Genomic DNA, 17,008 nt, shown 5'->3' with positions numbered 1-17,008 from the left:
AGCAATTTAAACTTTTATACAAAAAATTAGTCATTTTATTTATAGCATCAAATTGAACTAACAAAAGAACATGTATAATGAATATTGGCAATGTGTTTTTAACGTGTCTTTGATAGAGTGGCAATATACAGTAGGGGAAGATGTCTGGGTCACCAAAGCCTTTATAACACGTTATTACAACTGTTTGCAGCAAACTGAAAGGCCATAATGGTGATCGTTGTATTGTTTTTTATAATGACAGAAGTTTCTTCATTTAACTACCTTTTATTTATTTATTTTTGTTACAAAATGGAAAAATGTAACTACTTTTTTGTAATAATAATAATAATAATATCAATTAATATAGTATAATATTACCAATAATATCAATTAATATAGTATAATATTACCAATAATATCAATTAATAACAATAATAAATACGCTATCTATCAACCAGAGTCAATCCCGTTAGAATTCACGTTCAAGAGAATTCTTCAAAGCATGAAAATAAACATGTCAAAGTGTCAAAATGACTGCAACTGATATGAAATGAAAAGCTTTAAATAACAAGTCTTTTATTTTTCTATTTTTACCAAAATGTAATACTTACACATTATATACATGCCTTGTGGTGAAACAAAATGCTTGTTCTTCATCAAACAAATGACAAATAAAAAATAAAAAACAATTCAAGAGACTTCTGGAATACTTTAAATAGATATATTGTCTAATATACACATTTTAATGTTTAAGGGGTTCTCAAAATTCAACAATATTGTCCACCAGCAATCATCACATTAGCAAAGTCATATACAGCAATATTCACAAGGGAGCGTTAGATCAATAAAGCCACATCGGCTGAGTCCCAAATGGCACCTTATTCCCTTTATAGTCCACTACTTTGACCAACAAAAAAAAAAACCCCCTATGGACCCTGGTCAAAAACAGTGCACTATAAACGGAATAAGGTGCCATGTTGTGATGCAACCCCCAATATCAACCACTTTTATGTTCCCAGAACTTGTAGGATTTGGTTCTTCCAGTCTTTCAGAGAGATAGAAGCTGACCAGTAGTTGTTCATAGAAATGAAAATGAGGTTCAGACCTTTAGTAAAGTTAGTGTGTCAGATACTTTCTGATCCTACCGGGATTCAACGTGACCGCGGGAAGTGTGGCCTTTAAGCTGTAAAAGAGTTCTACTGATCTAACATACGGAATTGTTTTAAGAGGGTCATACCGTGGATTATATATATATATATATATTTGGAATTTTAGGACCCCTTTAGGTATATAAAAAAAACAAGATTAAAGATTTAATTTGTCCCATAGAAAAGCAATGAATAAATGGCATAAAAAAAACAGTCTAAAAAATGTATCATGAGGAATAAGGTTGTCTGTCCTATATCTAGGAGACTTAAAAAAGCTCTGGAAATATTTCATTTTTATTTTTATTTTTTTTACATATATTTATCTCCTTATATTTGTTGGCACTTAACTACCTCCATACTAGCATTCAGTTGTATGGGTTACCTTTCAGACGAGCAGAACAGAGTTAGTAGGCCCAACCGTTCGGATGCTACAGACGTTTTTTTGTTGTTGAGAAGAAACCCATTTTTCGGGAATGTCTCCTGTAGCTCTACCTTGATTTCCCCCATTGAGCCCGACTTCTGCAGCGTTTACTGTGAATAACATTTTGGGTCGAACGTCTCTAAAAGCCGCATTGTTGACCAACCCGCAGCCATATTGAATCCTGGTACCCGAATCTCCAATTATTGGTCTGAAAACATCAGTGAATTTAGACTCGTATTGAATCCTGAGATAAATGAATTGCTTGGTGCAGAAGTATTTCTCTTTTTGTCTGAGACTTTGTGCTTTTATTATACGTCTGATTCTCTCTGTTGTTTCTTTCTATATGAGATGAGACTATGGTCTATACTAATATACAAATAAAGCCAAAAGAGGATAACGTATCATCATATAATATCCACATTCAAACATAAACAATCATACGGATTGTGCTTCTTTTTCTTTTTTTTTAATTAAACTTTTTTTAAATTTTATTATTATTATTTATTTTTATTTTTTTTAATGTTTTTGTGTCAGTGTTAGGACTATTCAGTTTATTGTACTTCCATCGTTTTCCACAACACGAGAGCCTAATTGTGTGCCTCTCATAGCCAATACCATTTTTTTTTACAGTTACAATAAAGCTCCATCACATGTCGTTCACATTGATACATTTCACATGTTCTTCTCTGAAAACATAATTATTAGCATAGCCAATGTTTTCCGGCGTCAGATGAAACACATTTCTTTCCGCTTCCTGATGGAAATATCTGCAAAAGGTATATAACAGGGACGGTGAGGGGAGTAGGGGACACAAAATCCCCCCCCCCCCCCAAAAAAAACAAAAAAATAAGAGTTGAAACAAACATGACAGAAGCAGATCGAGAACGGTCTGTATATTTAGGCACTGTCAAATAAAACATGACAACAAACAAAGATTTGGGTGCTAAAACCTGAAACAGGATCTGCTCTTTTTAAAAACACGGAGTACATTTGCAGTTCAAAACAAGGCAACATTTTTATCGATTTGCTTGTAAAAACCAACCATTAAAACCAAACTTGAGCTTTCTCTTTCGGAGAGGATTTAGGGACAAAAAACTGATTCCTGCACCAGCAGCACTGAGCTGCAGACTGTGTTGGTCGACTGGCAGAGATGGACTGGGCATAGGGCAATTCTGGCAAATGCCAGTGGGCCAGAAATATTATAATTTGCTTAATAGTGGGTGCCTCAAGGAAACAAATGGGCTGATGTGTTTGAAGTGCCCGGGCCGATATCTGGTCCTAGTCCACCCCTGCCTCTGGTGAAAGAAACAAACCAAACGGAAAGAACAGAGGTGGAAACATAAAGGAAAAGACACAGAATGAAACGGAAAGAAGAGAGGAGGTCTAAATGAAGTACTCTTTCTTCTCCTCTGCTGCGTGGTTCCCCTCTGCGTTGATGATGGCTGTGTCTGCGTCAGGGGCATCCTCGGATCCTTTAGCCTCGTGTGTTAGGTACGTCCCTGTTCACACACACACACACACATACACACACAGACAGACCCACACACCCACCCACACACACACACACACACACCCACACCCACAGACAGACAGACACACACACCACACACACACACAGACAGACACACACCCCACACCCACAGACAGACAGACACACACCCACAGACAGACAGACAGACAGACAGACAGACAGACAGACAGACAGACACACACACACACACACACACACACACACACACACAGTCACACACACACACCCACAGACACACAAACAGTCAAACACCCACCCACAGACACAGACACAAACAAACACACACACACACACACACAGACAGACACAGACACACATACACACACACACACCCACCCACCCACCCAGACACACACACACACACACCCACACACACAATCACACCCACAGACAGACAGACAGACAGACAGACAGACAGACAGACAGACAGACAGACACACACACCACACACACACACAACACCACACCACACACACACACACACACACACATAGAGATGTTTGTGTCATGTTTTCTATGTTTCTAGCCTTTTATCTTCATTGAAAACTGTTTAAAGATTTACATTATGTGGACATTTTTGACAATTTATAAAAAATGTTCACATAATTTTACTAAAGTATTGTGGGACTTTAGGAGAAGTAAATGACGTCCTTACCTTTATGCCTAGCCAAATACCGCCCTAGAGCTATGATCAAACACAAGGTGATGAACACAACCACAGCCACAACACCTCCGATTAATGCATGGTCAGGGTCCTGCTGTCCTGGTGCATTGGGATCTGGAGAGAGAGGGGAGAGAGGGGGGGAGGAGAGAGAGAGGGAGGAGGGAGGGAGGGAGGGAGGGAGGGAGGGAGGGAGGGAGGGAGGGAGGGAGGAGGGAGAGAGAGAGAGAGAGGAGTAGAGAGGGAGAGAGAGAGAGATGAGAGAGAGGAGAGGGAGGGAGAGGAGGGAGAGGGAGGGAGGGAGAGAGAGAGAGAGAGAGAGAGAGAGAGAGTAGAGAGAGAGGAGAGGAGAGAGAGAGGAGAGAGGAGAGAGAGGAGAGAGAGATGAGGAGGGAGGGAAGGGAGGGAGGGTGAGGGAGGGAGGGAGGGAGGGAGGGAGGAGAGGAGGAGAGGAGGAGAGGATGATGACGAGAGGAGAGTATGAGGAGAAGGAGAACGAGACATAAGAAGGGGAGAGAGAGGAGCGAGAAAGGGAGAGAGAGGAGGGGAAGAAAGGAGAGAGATAAGGAGGGGAAGAAAGGAGAGAGATAAGGAGGGAAGAGAGATGAGAGGAGGGATAGAGAGATGGAGAGGAGGGATAGAGAGATGGAGAGGAGGGATAGAGATGGGGAAAAGGAGGGAGAGAAGAAGGGGGAAGAGGAGAGAGAAAGCGAGAGGAGGAGGGGAAGAGGAGAGACAACAGGTGAGTTTCATGCAGTGGGTTGTTAAAAGAGAAACAATGAAAACATCACAGTGTTTCTGAAACATTGTTTCCTGCAGCTGCAGTCGGTGGGTCGGTAAAGAGGAACAATGAAAACATCACAGTGTTTCTTATTAAACAACATGAACAAAACTGTCATAGCAGTGCAGTGAAAACAATCTTCCAGGATAGATTATTCTTCTTGAATTATTCAGCAGCAGCACTTTTAACAAGGTTGAGTTTAGGCATGAGTAAAACAGGACATTGTGTGAGGGAGGAATTCAACTTTGTATACGTCCCAAACGGCACCCTGTTCCCTTCTAAAATCCACTACTTCTGAAAAGCAGTGCACTATAGAGGATAGGGTCCCATTTGGGATTTGACCGTAATCTATCAGTGGTCGGTCTACTGTAGCTGTTAGCTATGCCTGCTATCCCAACGCAGCCATAACAGGCCCAAACCACTGTCCCTGTCTTGAATCAGAATCAGTGGTACTGAAGGTCTTTGGTACAGTCTGAAATGGCTTCAGTTTAACCTGAGGCTGACTAGGGGGGCAGAGGGCATCCTGAAACCGATTTACCACCTTACCTGAGCTGGACCCCCCTTGTCTCTGTGTGTGTGTGTGTGTGTCCTGCTGTAAACTGTGAGCGGTCGGTCTGACATGACTTTACGTGCTACTTCTGTGCTCTGCTCTCATTAGCTCATGGTGATGAATGGCAGAGCCCGCTGCTCAGCTACACAAAGTCACCCTGAGAGAGAGAGAGAGAGCGACAGAGTGAGAGAACGAGAGAGCTAGAGGGTAAGAGAGATGGGAAGAGAGAGAGAGAGCGAGAAAGAGAAGGTAAAGGAGAGAGGGAGAGAGAGAAAGAGAGAAAGGGTAAAGGGAGAGGGCTGAGAGAGAGAGGGTAAGGGAGAGGGGGAAGATAGAGAGAGAGAGAGAGTAAGAGAGAGGGGGAGAGAGAGAGGGTAATGGAGAGGGGGAGATAGAGAGAGCGAGAGAGAGATAGAGAAAGAGTGAGGTAATGGAGAGGGGGAGATAGAGAGAGAGAGAGAGGGTAATGGAGAGAGAGGGTAATGGAGAGGGGGAGATAGAGAGAGAGAGGGTAATGGAGAGGGGGAGATAGAGAGAGGGTAATGGAGAGGGGGAGATAGAGAGAGCGAGAGAGAGATAGAGAAAGAGTGAGGGTAATGGAGAGGGGGAGATAGAGAGAGAGAGAGGGGTAATGGAGAGGGGGCGATAGAGAGAGAGAGGGTAATGGAGAGGGGGAGATAGGGAGAGAGAGAGGGTAATGGAGAGGGGGAGATAGCGAGAGAGAGGGTAATGGAGAGGGGGCGATAGAGAGAGAGAGAGGGTAATGGAGAGGGGGAGATAGAGAGAGAGAGAGGGTAATGGAGAGGGGGAGATAGAGAGAGAGGGTAATGGAGAGGGGAGATAGAGAGAGAGGGTAATGGAGAGGGGGTAATAGAGAGAGAGGGTAATGGAGAGGGGGAGATAGAGAGAGAGAGGGTAATGGAGAGGGGAGATAGAGAGAGAGGGTAATTGAGAGGGGGAGATAGAGAGAGAGAGGGTAATGGAGAGGGGGAGATAGAGAGAGAGGGTAATGGAGAGGGGGAGATAGAGAGAGAGAGGGTAATGGAGAGGGGGAGATAGAGAGAGAGAGGGTAATGGAGAGGGGGAGATAGAGAGAGAGAGAGAGGGTAATGGAGAGGGGGCGATAGAGAGAGAGAGGGTAATGGAGAGGGGGAGATAGGAGGAGAGAGGGTAATGGAGAGGGGGAGATAGCGAGAGAGAGGGTAATGGAGAGGGGGCGATAGAGAGAGAGAGAGGGTAATGGAGAGGGGAGATAGAGAGAGAGAGAGGGTAATGGAGAGGGGGAGATAGAGAGAGAGGGTAATGGAGAGGGGAGATAGAGAGAGAGGGTAATGGAGAGGGGGTAATAGAGAGAGAGGGTAATGGAGAGGGGGAGATAGAGAGAGAGAGGGTAATGGAGAGGGGAGATAGAGAGAGAGAGGGTAATGAGAGGGGGAGATAGAGAGAGAGGGGTAGTGGAGAGGGGGAGATAGAGAGAGAGAGGGTAATGGAGAGGGGGAGATAGAGAGAGAGAGGGTAATGGAGAGGGAGAGAGAGAGAGAGAGGGTAATGGAGAGGGAGAGATAGAGAGAGAGGGTAATGGAGAGGGGGAGATAGCGAGAGAGAGGGTAATGGAGAGGGTGAGATAGAGAGAGAGGGTAATGGAGAGGGTGAGATAGAGAGAGAGAGGGTAATGGAGAGGGGGAGATAGAGAGAGGGTAATGGAGAGGGTGAGATAGAGAGAGAGAGGGAGGGTATTCCTATTTCTGTTCCACCTAGTACATTCCTCATTAGTAACACCTAGAAATGTAACTTGTGTTTTTACCCGCCAAGTTTTATATGGAAAAGCACACCATCTCCATATGTATGTAATGCTATGCAAGACGTACTGTATAATTCATCATCTTGATCTGGATTCACACAGAATGGGGCCACCGTGATGGAACTACCAGCCTCACTCATTGACTGCCTCCCAAGTGGTACCCTATTCCCCTACTATCATATTCCCCTATTATCATATTCCCCTATTCATCTATTCCCCTATTATCATATTCCCCTATTATCATATTCCCCTATTATCATATTCCCCTATTATCATATTCCCCTATTATCATATTCCCCTATTCATCTATTCCCCTATTATCATATTCCCCTATTATCATATTCCCCTATTCATCTATTCCCCTATTATCATATTCCCCTATTATCATATTCCCCTATTATCATATTCCCCTATTCATCTATTCCCCTATTATCATATTCCCCTTTTCCTCTATTCCCCTATTATCATATTCCCTATTATCATATTCCCCTATTATCATATTCCCCTATAATTTCCCTATATCATATTCCCCTATTCATCTATTCCCCTATTATCATATTCCCCTATTCATCTATTCCCCTATTATCATATTCCCCTATTATCATATTCCCCTATTATCATATTCCCCTATTCATCTATTCCCCTATTATCATATTCCCCTATTATCATATTCCCCTATTATCATATTCCCTTATTATCATATTCCCCTATTATCATATTCCCCTATTATCATATTCCCCTATTATCATATTCCCCTATTCATCTATTCCTCTATTCATCTATTCCCCTTTTCCCCTATTCCCCTATTATCCCATTCCCCAATTCTCCTATTCCCTTATCCCCTATTCTCATATTCTCCTATTATCATATTCCCCTATTCATCTATTCCCCTAATTCTCCTATTTCCCTATTATCATATTCCCCTATTCCCTAATTATCCTATTACCCTATTATTCGATTCCCATATTCCCCTATTCTGATTAAAGTGGATTTAACAAGTGACATCAATAAGGGATCATAGCTTTTCACCTGGATTCACCTGATCAGTCTATGTCCTGGAAAGAGTTCCTAATATTTTGTACAGTCAGTGTCTATAGGGTGCCATTTGGGACAAAGCCCAGGGATGCAGTCTAGTGTATTAAACCTGTCTGCCTCTCTGTCAGGAACAGGAAGTGTTTGGTAGAGTGTGTTTATTGTTGTCATCTAGATAAAAGCTTCAGCTATCCGTTGTTTAATGCATGTGCATCACTGCCAAAGGCACAACAAAGGACAACAATAAAAAAAATACGTCTGAATCTCAAATGAGATCGCGTTCCCTACGTAAGTGCACTACTTTTGACCAGGATCCACAGGGCTCTGGTCAAAAGTAGTGCACTATATAGTGAATAGGGCTCCATTTGGGAGGCAGGCTTAACGTGACATCAGATTGCTGCACACGTGGATTCTCTTCCTTCTCTACGAAGAGCGACAAGGTTAGGGTGACAATATAAATATTTAAAACAGAAATTTACACACATTACAGGACCACAGCCATAAATTGAGAGAGGTGTCTGAGTTCATTAAAATATCATGTCTGAGTCCCAAATGGGACCCTATTCCCTATAGGCCCTGGTGGAAAAATAGTGCACTTTAAAGGAAACAGGGTACCATTTGGAACGCAACCAATGTGTTGAGGTGAGGAGGTAGAGAAATGTATATTTCCAGGGGACATGTTCTCTTGTGACATCACAATATCCCTCTTCAACATCCAGTCCGCCCGTCTGACAATGACCATGATTACTGATGCCAAGATGTACCATGGGACATGTTCACTTAGGACATCACAAGGTTGGTGTACTTGGCTTAAACCACACAAAAATAAGGTAGGCTCCTCCCCTACAGGACGTTCCGGCTAAAACAAGTTTAACTTATTTCACTTTATATTCTTAACATTCAAGAGATAGACCATAGACCGGACCTGGTAGATGAAGGTAACACACAGCGTCGTCGTAAAGTATTCAGACCCCTTGACTTTTTTTCTACATTTTGTTACGTTACAGCCTTTATTGTAAAATGGATGACATTGTTTTTATTTCATAATCAATCTAAACGCAATACACCATAATGACAAAGCAAAAACAGGTTTTTAGGAAGTTTTGCAAATGTATTGAAAATAAAAAACTTAATACATTTACATAAGTATTCAGACCCTTTACTCAGCACTTTGTTGAAGCACCATTGGCAGCGATTACAGCCTCGAGTCTTCTTGGGTATGATGCTATAAGCTTGGCACACCTGTATTTGGGAAGTTTCTCCCATTCTTCTCTGCAGATCCTCTCAAGCTCTGTCAGGTTGGATGGGGAGCGTCGCAGCACAGATATTTTCAGGTCTCTCCAGAGATGTTCGATCGGGTTCAAGTCCGGGAACTAGCCGGGCCACTCAAGGACATTCATAGACTTGTCCCGAAGCCACTCCTACACTGTCTTGGCTGTGTGCTTTGGGTCGTTGTCATGTTGGAAGGTGAACCTTCGCCCCAGTCTGAGGTCCTGAGCACTCTGGAGCAGGTTTTCATCAAGGATCTCTCTGTACTTCGCTCCGTTCATCTTTCCCCCGATCCTGACTAGTCTCCCAGTCCCTACCGCTGAAAAACATCCCCAAAGCATGATGCTGCCACCACCATGCTTCACCGTAGGGATGGGGCCAGGTTTCCTGGCATTCAGGCCAAAGAGTTCAATCTTGCATTTTGGCAAACTCCAAGCAGGCTGTCATGTGCATTTTACTAAGGAGTTGCTTCCATCTGGCCACTCTACCATAAAGACCTGATTGGTGGAGTGCTGTTGAGATGGATGTCCTTCTGGAAGGTTCTAGGAGAGGGGGGGACCTCGACAATTTATTGTTAAAACGAGAGGCTACCTGGATCTTTCATTTAAAAACCCTTGCTCCCTTCGGTCTCAACGTAGACTTTGATCTGAAGCCATTCTTGTGATTTTGCTAATGTAAATGTTTTATAGGCCTACGTAGCCAAATTGTATCTTTGATCATATGCTATCCATTTATGTTTTTTTTGTATGCTATTTTAATATATGAGAATTAACCAATGATATCAGGCCACATCCGGCCATGATTACAGACACCTGTGTGTGAGTCCTTTGACACTAAATAAACTAATCACCCCGCAGTGCTTGTCATTATACCCTGATGAAGACAGCTTGTCTGTCGAAACGTTGGATATTAACTCATTAAATTATTGCATCTGAGCTCCTAGAGTGTGTAGCTCTCCTTTAATTTTTCATTTCTTCTGGAAGGTGCTCCCATGACCACAGAGGAACTCTAGAGCTCTGTCAGAGTGACCATCGGATTCTTGGTCACCTTCCTGAACAAGGCCCTTCTCTCCTCGATTGCTCAGTTTGGCCGGGTGGCCAGCTCCAGGAAGAGTGTTTGTGGTTCCAAACTTCTCCCATTTAAGAATGATGGAGGCCACTGTGTTCTTAGGGACATTCAATGCTGAAGAAATGTTTTGGTACCCTTCCCCAGATCTGTTCCTCAACACAATTCTGTCTCAGAGCTCTACAGACAATTCCTTCAATCTCATGGCTTGGTTTTTACTCTGACATACTGTCACGTCCTGACCATAGTAAGATGTTATTTTCTATGGTAGAGTAGGTCAGGGCGTGACAGGGGGTGTTTTGTGTTTTTCTATGTTTTGTATATCTATGTTTAGGATCTAGTTTTCTATTTCTATGTTTTTTGGGGGGGATGATCTCCAATTAGAGACAGCTGGTCATCGTTGTCTCTAATTGGAGATCATACTTAAGTAGGGTTTTTTTCCCACCTGTGTTTATGGGTAGTTGTCTTCTGTTTAGTTTCTGTACCTGACAGAACTGAGCTCTTTCGCTTTGTTATTTTTTCTTTAGTGTTCTGAGTATAAAATAAATATTCATCATGAGCAATCAACACGCTGCGCTTTGGTCCCCTCTCTACGACAGCCATTACACATACACTGTCAACTGTGGGACCTTATATAGACAGGTGTGTGCCTTTCCAAATCATGTCCAATCAATTGAATTTACCACAGGTGGATTTCAATCAAGTTGTAGAAACATCTCAAGGAAGATCAATGGAAACAGGATGCACCTGAGCTCAATTTAGAGTCTCATAGCAAAGGGTCTGAATACTTATGTAAATAAGGTATTTCATTAAAAAAACAATTTTTTATAACTTTGCAAACATTTCTAAAAACCTGTTTTCGATGTTTCTTTATGGGGTACAGTGTGTAGATTGCTGAGGATTTTTTATTTATTTAATCTATTTCAGAATAAGGCTGTAACGTAACAAAATGTGTAAAAAGTCAAGGGGTCTGAATACTTCCCGAAGGCGCTGTATCTACATGCCCATCCCAAATAGCAACCTGTTCCCCAATAGTGCTCTGCTGAAATGTAGTGCACTATATAGGGAATAGGGCTGTAGTATAATGTAGTGCACTATATAGGGAATAGGGCTGTAGTATAATGTAGTGCACGATATAGGGAATAGGGCTGTAGTATAATGTAGTGCACTATATAGGGAATAGGGCTGTAGTATAATGTAGTGCACTATATAGGGAATAGGGCTGTAGTATAATGTAGTGCACTATATAGGGAATAGGGCTGTAGTATAATGTAGTGCACTATATAGGGAATAGGGCTGTAGTATAATGTAGTGCACTATATAGGGAATAGGGCTGTAGTATAATGTAGTGCACTATATAGGGAATAGAGTGTAATTTGGAATGCACACACACAGAGACTCGCTGGGGTAGAAACCAATCAATGACTGAACTCTCCCACTAAGCAGCCAATTAGGTGGTCCATTAAACGATTAAGACACCAGCCACGGCCGGCCGGGCCCGGCCCATTGGGCAGGATTAGAATTTTCTGAGGTAAACTGACCAAGACGCACCTCCAACAACACATAACACCTCACATAATTCTACCCCGAGACAAAGACAATTTCTCTCAACCAGTGGCATAAGGGCTTTTTTTTAGGTGAGCATTGATGCCACTGTGTGATAAGCAGTGCCCACTGTGTCAAATTGCAGGTGAGCAAAAAAACAATTCGGTTGTCCATTCCTAGCATGGACAGCTTTTTTTTGGTGCAGTCTTTGATTTCCACATCCACAGACATTGGTTCTTGTTTCCGGTCCGGACCAAATCTGAACCAATCATAGACGTCTATATAAACGATATATTTTCAACTTTCATTCAGAATCCAAAATTTGTCTGATTTCAACATCCGGAATATACATATTTTTCAACATCCTGGAAAATATGTATTTTAAACATACGGAAAATACATATTTTCACCTTTCATTCAGAACCTAAATTGATCCTAACCTCCACTTCTGGAAAATACATAATTTTGCTGCATTTTTTTGCCTAGTACCGCAGAACAGCAAGGACCGGCCCCGACCTTATCCGGATGTTAGATATTCATTTCTACAGTCATAACATTCATCTAAACATCCTCCATTCATAGGTAAAGCTAAAAAAAACGTGCACTTTTCCAACATGCAATATCATGGTTTCATACCCAATTAGGTACCCCATTTACTATTTAGTGCACTAGTTTTTAACCGGGGGCCCACTGAAAGTAGTGTACTATATAAGGAATAGGGTACAAATTGACAAGGAGCTATGGAGCTCATAATCATTATGGTATTGTGAAAGATTTCTAAGATGTGATCGTCGGTCTCGGGTTATGATCATTGACCACAAATTACAGTGGCATTGCAGATGCCTTCTTTTTCTTCATGCATTTCTTTAAGATGAATCTACAGATGGTGCAGTATTGTATAAAACCCCAACAACCTTTTTTCTTCACGGATCAGAATTGTCTGGAAGGACCATGAAAAAGGAGCCGGTAATGGTAAGGATTCTGAAGGATTCGTATACAGGCGGAGAAGCACACAAGATCATGCAATTTCAAGATGATGCCAGCTAAAAAGATGGAACAATACGCATGTGACTGTGGAAGATACAAAGAAGATGTTTTTTAGGTTTCGTAATAGAGTGTGGGCCAGGGCCAATGTTCATTGTGCCTGTCGTGTTAGAGGCTGAATAATACACTGGCAGATAGCCTAGATAGGCATCGCGTGTGGAACAGACTCACTCAACTCCATGCAAGGTGATGGTTAGACTCATGTGGAGCAGACTGACTCAACTCCATGCAAGGTGATGGTTAGACTCATGCTGTGTGATAGGAAGTTTATGGGCAAATCTGAAATGGCAACCTTTATAGGGCTCTGGACACAAGTAGTGCCCTATATTATGCAGGGAACAGGGCGCCATTTGGGACGCTGGCTGTAGCGTGGTCAGTGTCGGGCTCTACAGAACAACCGGCAATGTGTGACCTCACATGTATGACCTCACATCAATCAACCAATCAATCAATCAAATGTATTTATAAAGCCCTTTTTTATTTTTTTTACATCAGCCAATGTCACAAAGTGCTGCACATGTACCACCTCACGTGTATGACCTCGCATATATGACCTCACATCCTGATTGCAATTATGACCTGACAGCGGGCTAGCAGCGGGATATTTACCTGTGGCGGGCTCTGGTAAGTCTTTGGCTGTTGCCATGGTTGCAGACAGAGACGCAGAGGAAGACGAAGGAAGGGAAGACGAGGGGAGAACAACATAATATCAGACCACATAAAGATGAAATCATAGAATGAGGCATGGAGGAAGGGGGGGGGTCTGGGGTTACCGTGCTCTTAGATTGTCGACACAGACAGACGGACGGACGGACGGACGGACGGACGGTCAGACAGACAAAGCGGGGTAACACAGTGGCCCAAAGCGAAGCTCACTTCAAGCTCAACTGACAACTGACAGAACCAGAAGAAGCCCGCTGAACGTCGGGGGGGGGGGGGGGGGGGGGGGGGGTTGTCGGGGTTCTTTGGAGACATCACAGTGACAGCAGTACAGGGCCCAGTGACACACACAAACAGTCAGGATGACAACGATGACAATCAACCACAAGGTATTCAAAGTCTACTCACTGTTATGGGGTAAAAAGGCTATGGCAGACAGCTCTTAATAAAATAGTAGTAGAGATTGTAGACTTAAAAAAACCAAAAAATATGCTATCTAGAACCTAAAATGGTTCTTTGGCTGTCCACATAGGAGAACCATTTGAGGAACTCTTTTTTTGGTTCCTGGCAGGAACCCCTCTGGTTCCAGGTAGAACCCTTTTGGATTCCAGGTAAAAACCCTTTTTAGTTCCAAGTAGAACCCTTTCCACAGAGGGTTCTATATAGAACCAAAAATAGTTCTACCTGGAACCAAAAATAGTTCTCCTAAAGGTACACCAAGAACCATTTTGGAAACCTTTTTTTCTAAGAGTGTATAGCTCTGTTGGAAATGTCACTGTCTATTAAACCAGCCGTCTGGGTATCAGCTGTCTGGGTATCAGCTGTCTGGGTATTAACTGTCTGGGTATCAGCTGTCTGGGTATCAGCTGTCTGGGTATTAACTGTCTGGGTATCAGCTGTCTGGGTATCAGCTGTCTGGGTATCAACTGTCTGGGTATCAGCTGTCTGGGTATCAGCTGTCTGGGTATCAGCTGTCTGGGTATCAGCTGTCTGGGTATCAGCCGTCTGGGTATCAGCCGTCTGGGTATCAGCCGTCTGGGTATCAACCGTCTGGGTATCAACTGTCTGGGTATCAGCTGTCTGGGTATCAACTGTCTGGGTATCAGCTGTCTGGGTATCAACTGTCTGGGTATCAACTGTCTGGGTATCAGCTATATGGGTATCAGCTATATGGGTGTCAGCTGGGTGGGTATCAACTGTCTGGGTATCAACTGTCTGGGTATCAACTGTCTGGGTGTCAGCTGTCTGGGTGTCAGCTGTCTGGGTGTCAGCTGTCTGGGTATCAACTGTCTGGGTATCAACTGTCTGGTTATCAGCTGTCTGGGTATCAACTGTCTGGGTATCAACTGTCTGGGTATCAACTGTCTGGGTATCAGCTGTCTGGGTATCAGCTGTCTGGGTATCAGCTGTCTGGGTATCAACTGTCTGGGTATCAGCTGTCTGGGTATCAACTGTCTGGGTATCAGCTGTCTGGGTATCAACTGTCTGGGTATCAACTGTCTGCTATCAGCTGTCTGGGTATCAGCTGTCTGGGTATCAGCTGTCTGGGTATCAGCTGTCTGGGTATCAGCCGTCTGGGTATCAACTGTCTGGGTATCAACTGTCTGGGTATCAGCTGTCTGGGTATCAGCCGTCTAGGTATCAGCTGTCTGGGTATCAGCTGTCTGGGTATCAACTGTCTGGGTATCAACTGTCTGGGTATCAACTGTCTGGGTATCAGCTGTCTGAGTATCAGCTGTCTGGGTATCAGCCGTCTGGGTATCAGCTGTCTGGGTATCAGCTGTCTGGGTATTAACTGTCTGGGTATCAGCTGTCTGGGTATCAGCTGTCTGGGTATTAACTGTCTGGGTATCAGCTGTCTGGGTATCAGCTGTCTGGGTATCAGCTGTCTGGGTATCAGCTGTCTGGGTATCAGCCGTCTGGGTATCAGCCGTCTGGGTATCAGCCGTCTGGGTATCAACTGTCTGGGTATCAGCTGTCTGGGTATCAACTGTCTGGGTATCAGCTGTCTGGGTATCAACTGTCTGGGTATCAACTGTCTGGGTATCAGCTATATGGGTATCAGCTATATGGGTGTCAGCTGGGTGGGTATCAACTGTCTGGGTATCAACTGTCTGGGTATCAACTGTCTGGGTGTCAGCTGTCTGGGTGTCAGCTGTCTGGGTGTCAGCTGTCTGGGTATCAACTGTCTGGGTATCAACTGTCTGGGTATCAGCTGTCTGGGTATCAACTGTCTGGGTATCAACTGTCTGGGTATCAACTGTCTGGGTATCAGCTGTCTGGGTATCAGCTGTCTGGGTATCAGCTGTCTGGGTATCAGCTGTCTGGGTATCAGCTGTCTGGGTATCAACTGTCTGGGTATCAGCTGTCTGGGTATCAAACTGTCTGGGTATCAACTGTCTGCTATCAGCTGTCTGGGTATCAGCTGTCTGGGTATCAGCTGTCTGGGTATCAGCCGTCTGGGTATCAACTGTCTGGGTATCAACTGTCTGGGTATCAGCTGTCTGGGTATCAGCCGTCTAGGTATCAGCTGTCTGGGTATCAGCTGTCTGGGTATCAACTGTCTGGGTATCAACTGTCTGGGTATCAACTGTCTGGGTATCAGCTGACTGAGTATCAGCTGTCTGGGTATCAGCCGTCTGGGTATCAACTGTCTGGGTATTAACTGTCTGGGTATCAGCTGTCTGGGTATTAACTGTCTGGGTATCAGCTGTCTGGGTATCAACTGTCTGGGTATTAACTGTCTGGGTATCAGCTGTCTGGGTATCAACTGTCTGGGTATTAACTGTCTGGGTATCAGCTGTCTGGGTATCAGCTGTCTAGGTATCAGCTGTCTGGGTATCAGCTGTCTGGGTATCAACTGTCTGGGTATCAGCTGTCTGGGTATCAGCTGTGTGGGTATCAACTGTCTGGGTATCAACTGTCTGGGTATCAGCTGTCTGGGTATCAGCTGTCTGGGTATCAACTGTCTGGGTATCAACTGTCTGGGTATCAGCCATCTGGGTATCAGCTGTCTGGGTATCAGCTGTCTGGGTATCAGCTGTCTGGATATCAGCTGTCTGGGTATCAGCTGTCTGGGTATTAACTGTCTGGGTATCAGCTGTCTGGGTATCAGCTGTCTGGGTATCAGCTGTCTGGGTATCAGCCATCTGGGTATCCGCTGTCTGGGTATCAGCTGTCTGGGTATCCGCTGTCTGGGTATCAGCTGTCTGGGTATCAGCTGTCTGGGTATCAGCTGTCTGGGTATCAGCTGTCTGGATATCAGCTGTCTGGGTATCAGCTGTCTGGGTATCAACTGTCTGGGTATCAGCTGTCTGGGTATCAGCTGTCTGGGTATCAGCTGTCTGGGTATCAGCCGTCTGGGTATCAGCTGTCTGGGTATCAGCTGTCTGGGTATCCGCTGTCTGGGTATCAGCTGTCTGGGTATCAGCTGTCTGGGTTTCAGCTATATGGGTATCAGCTGTCTGGGTATCAACTGTCTGGGTATCAACTGTCTGGGTATCAACTGTCTGGGTATCAGC

At 44.0% G+C, this 17,008-nt stretch overlaps 1 protein-coding gene across 2 annotated transcripts in view; it reads right to left on the bottom strand.

Annotated features, from left to right (window-relative positions):
- Nucleotides 1–538: 538 nt before the first annotated feature.
- LOC115163818 (cell adhesion molecule 2) overlaps nucleotides 539–17,008 on the bottom strand; it is a 401,886-nt gene continuing 385,416 nt past the window's right edge. For both annotated transcript variants that reach the window (XM_029716006.1, XM_029716007.1), the window contains 2 exons: nucleotides 3,735–3,857; nucleotides 539–3,047 (listed from right to left, as the gene is read on the bottom strand). In XM_029716006.1, the coding sequence (XP_029571866.1) occupies nucleotides 2,932–3,047; nucleotides 3,735–3,857 (239 nt within the window). In that variant the 3' untranslated portion in view covers nucleotides 539–2,931. The remainder of the gene's footprint in view (nucleotides 3,048–3,734; nucleotides 3,858–17,008) is intronic.

The sequence above is a fragment of the Salmo trutta genome, chromosome 26 (genome assembly GCF_901001165.1).
Source record: "Salmo trutta chromosome 26, fSalTru1.1, whole genome shotgun sequence".
NCBI lineage: Eukaryota > Metazoa > Chordata > Actinopteri > Salmoniformes > Salmonidae > Salmo > Salmo trutta.
Note: the sequence above shows the minus strand (reverse complement) of the source record. Positions and strands in the feature narration are given on the sequence as shown.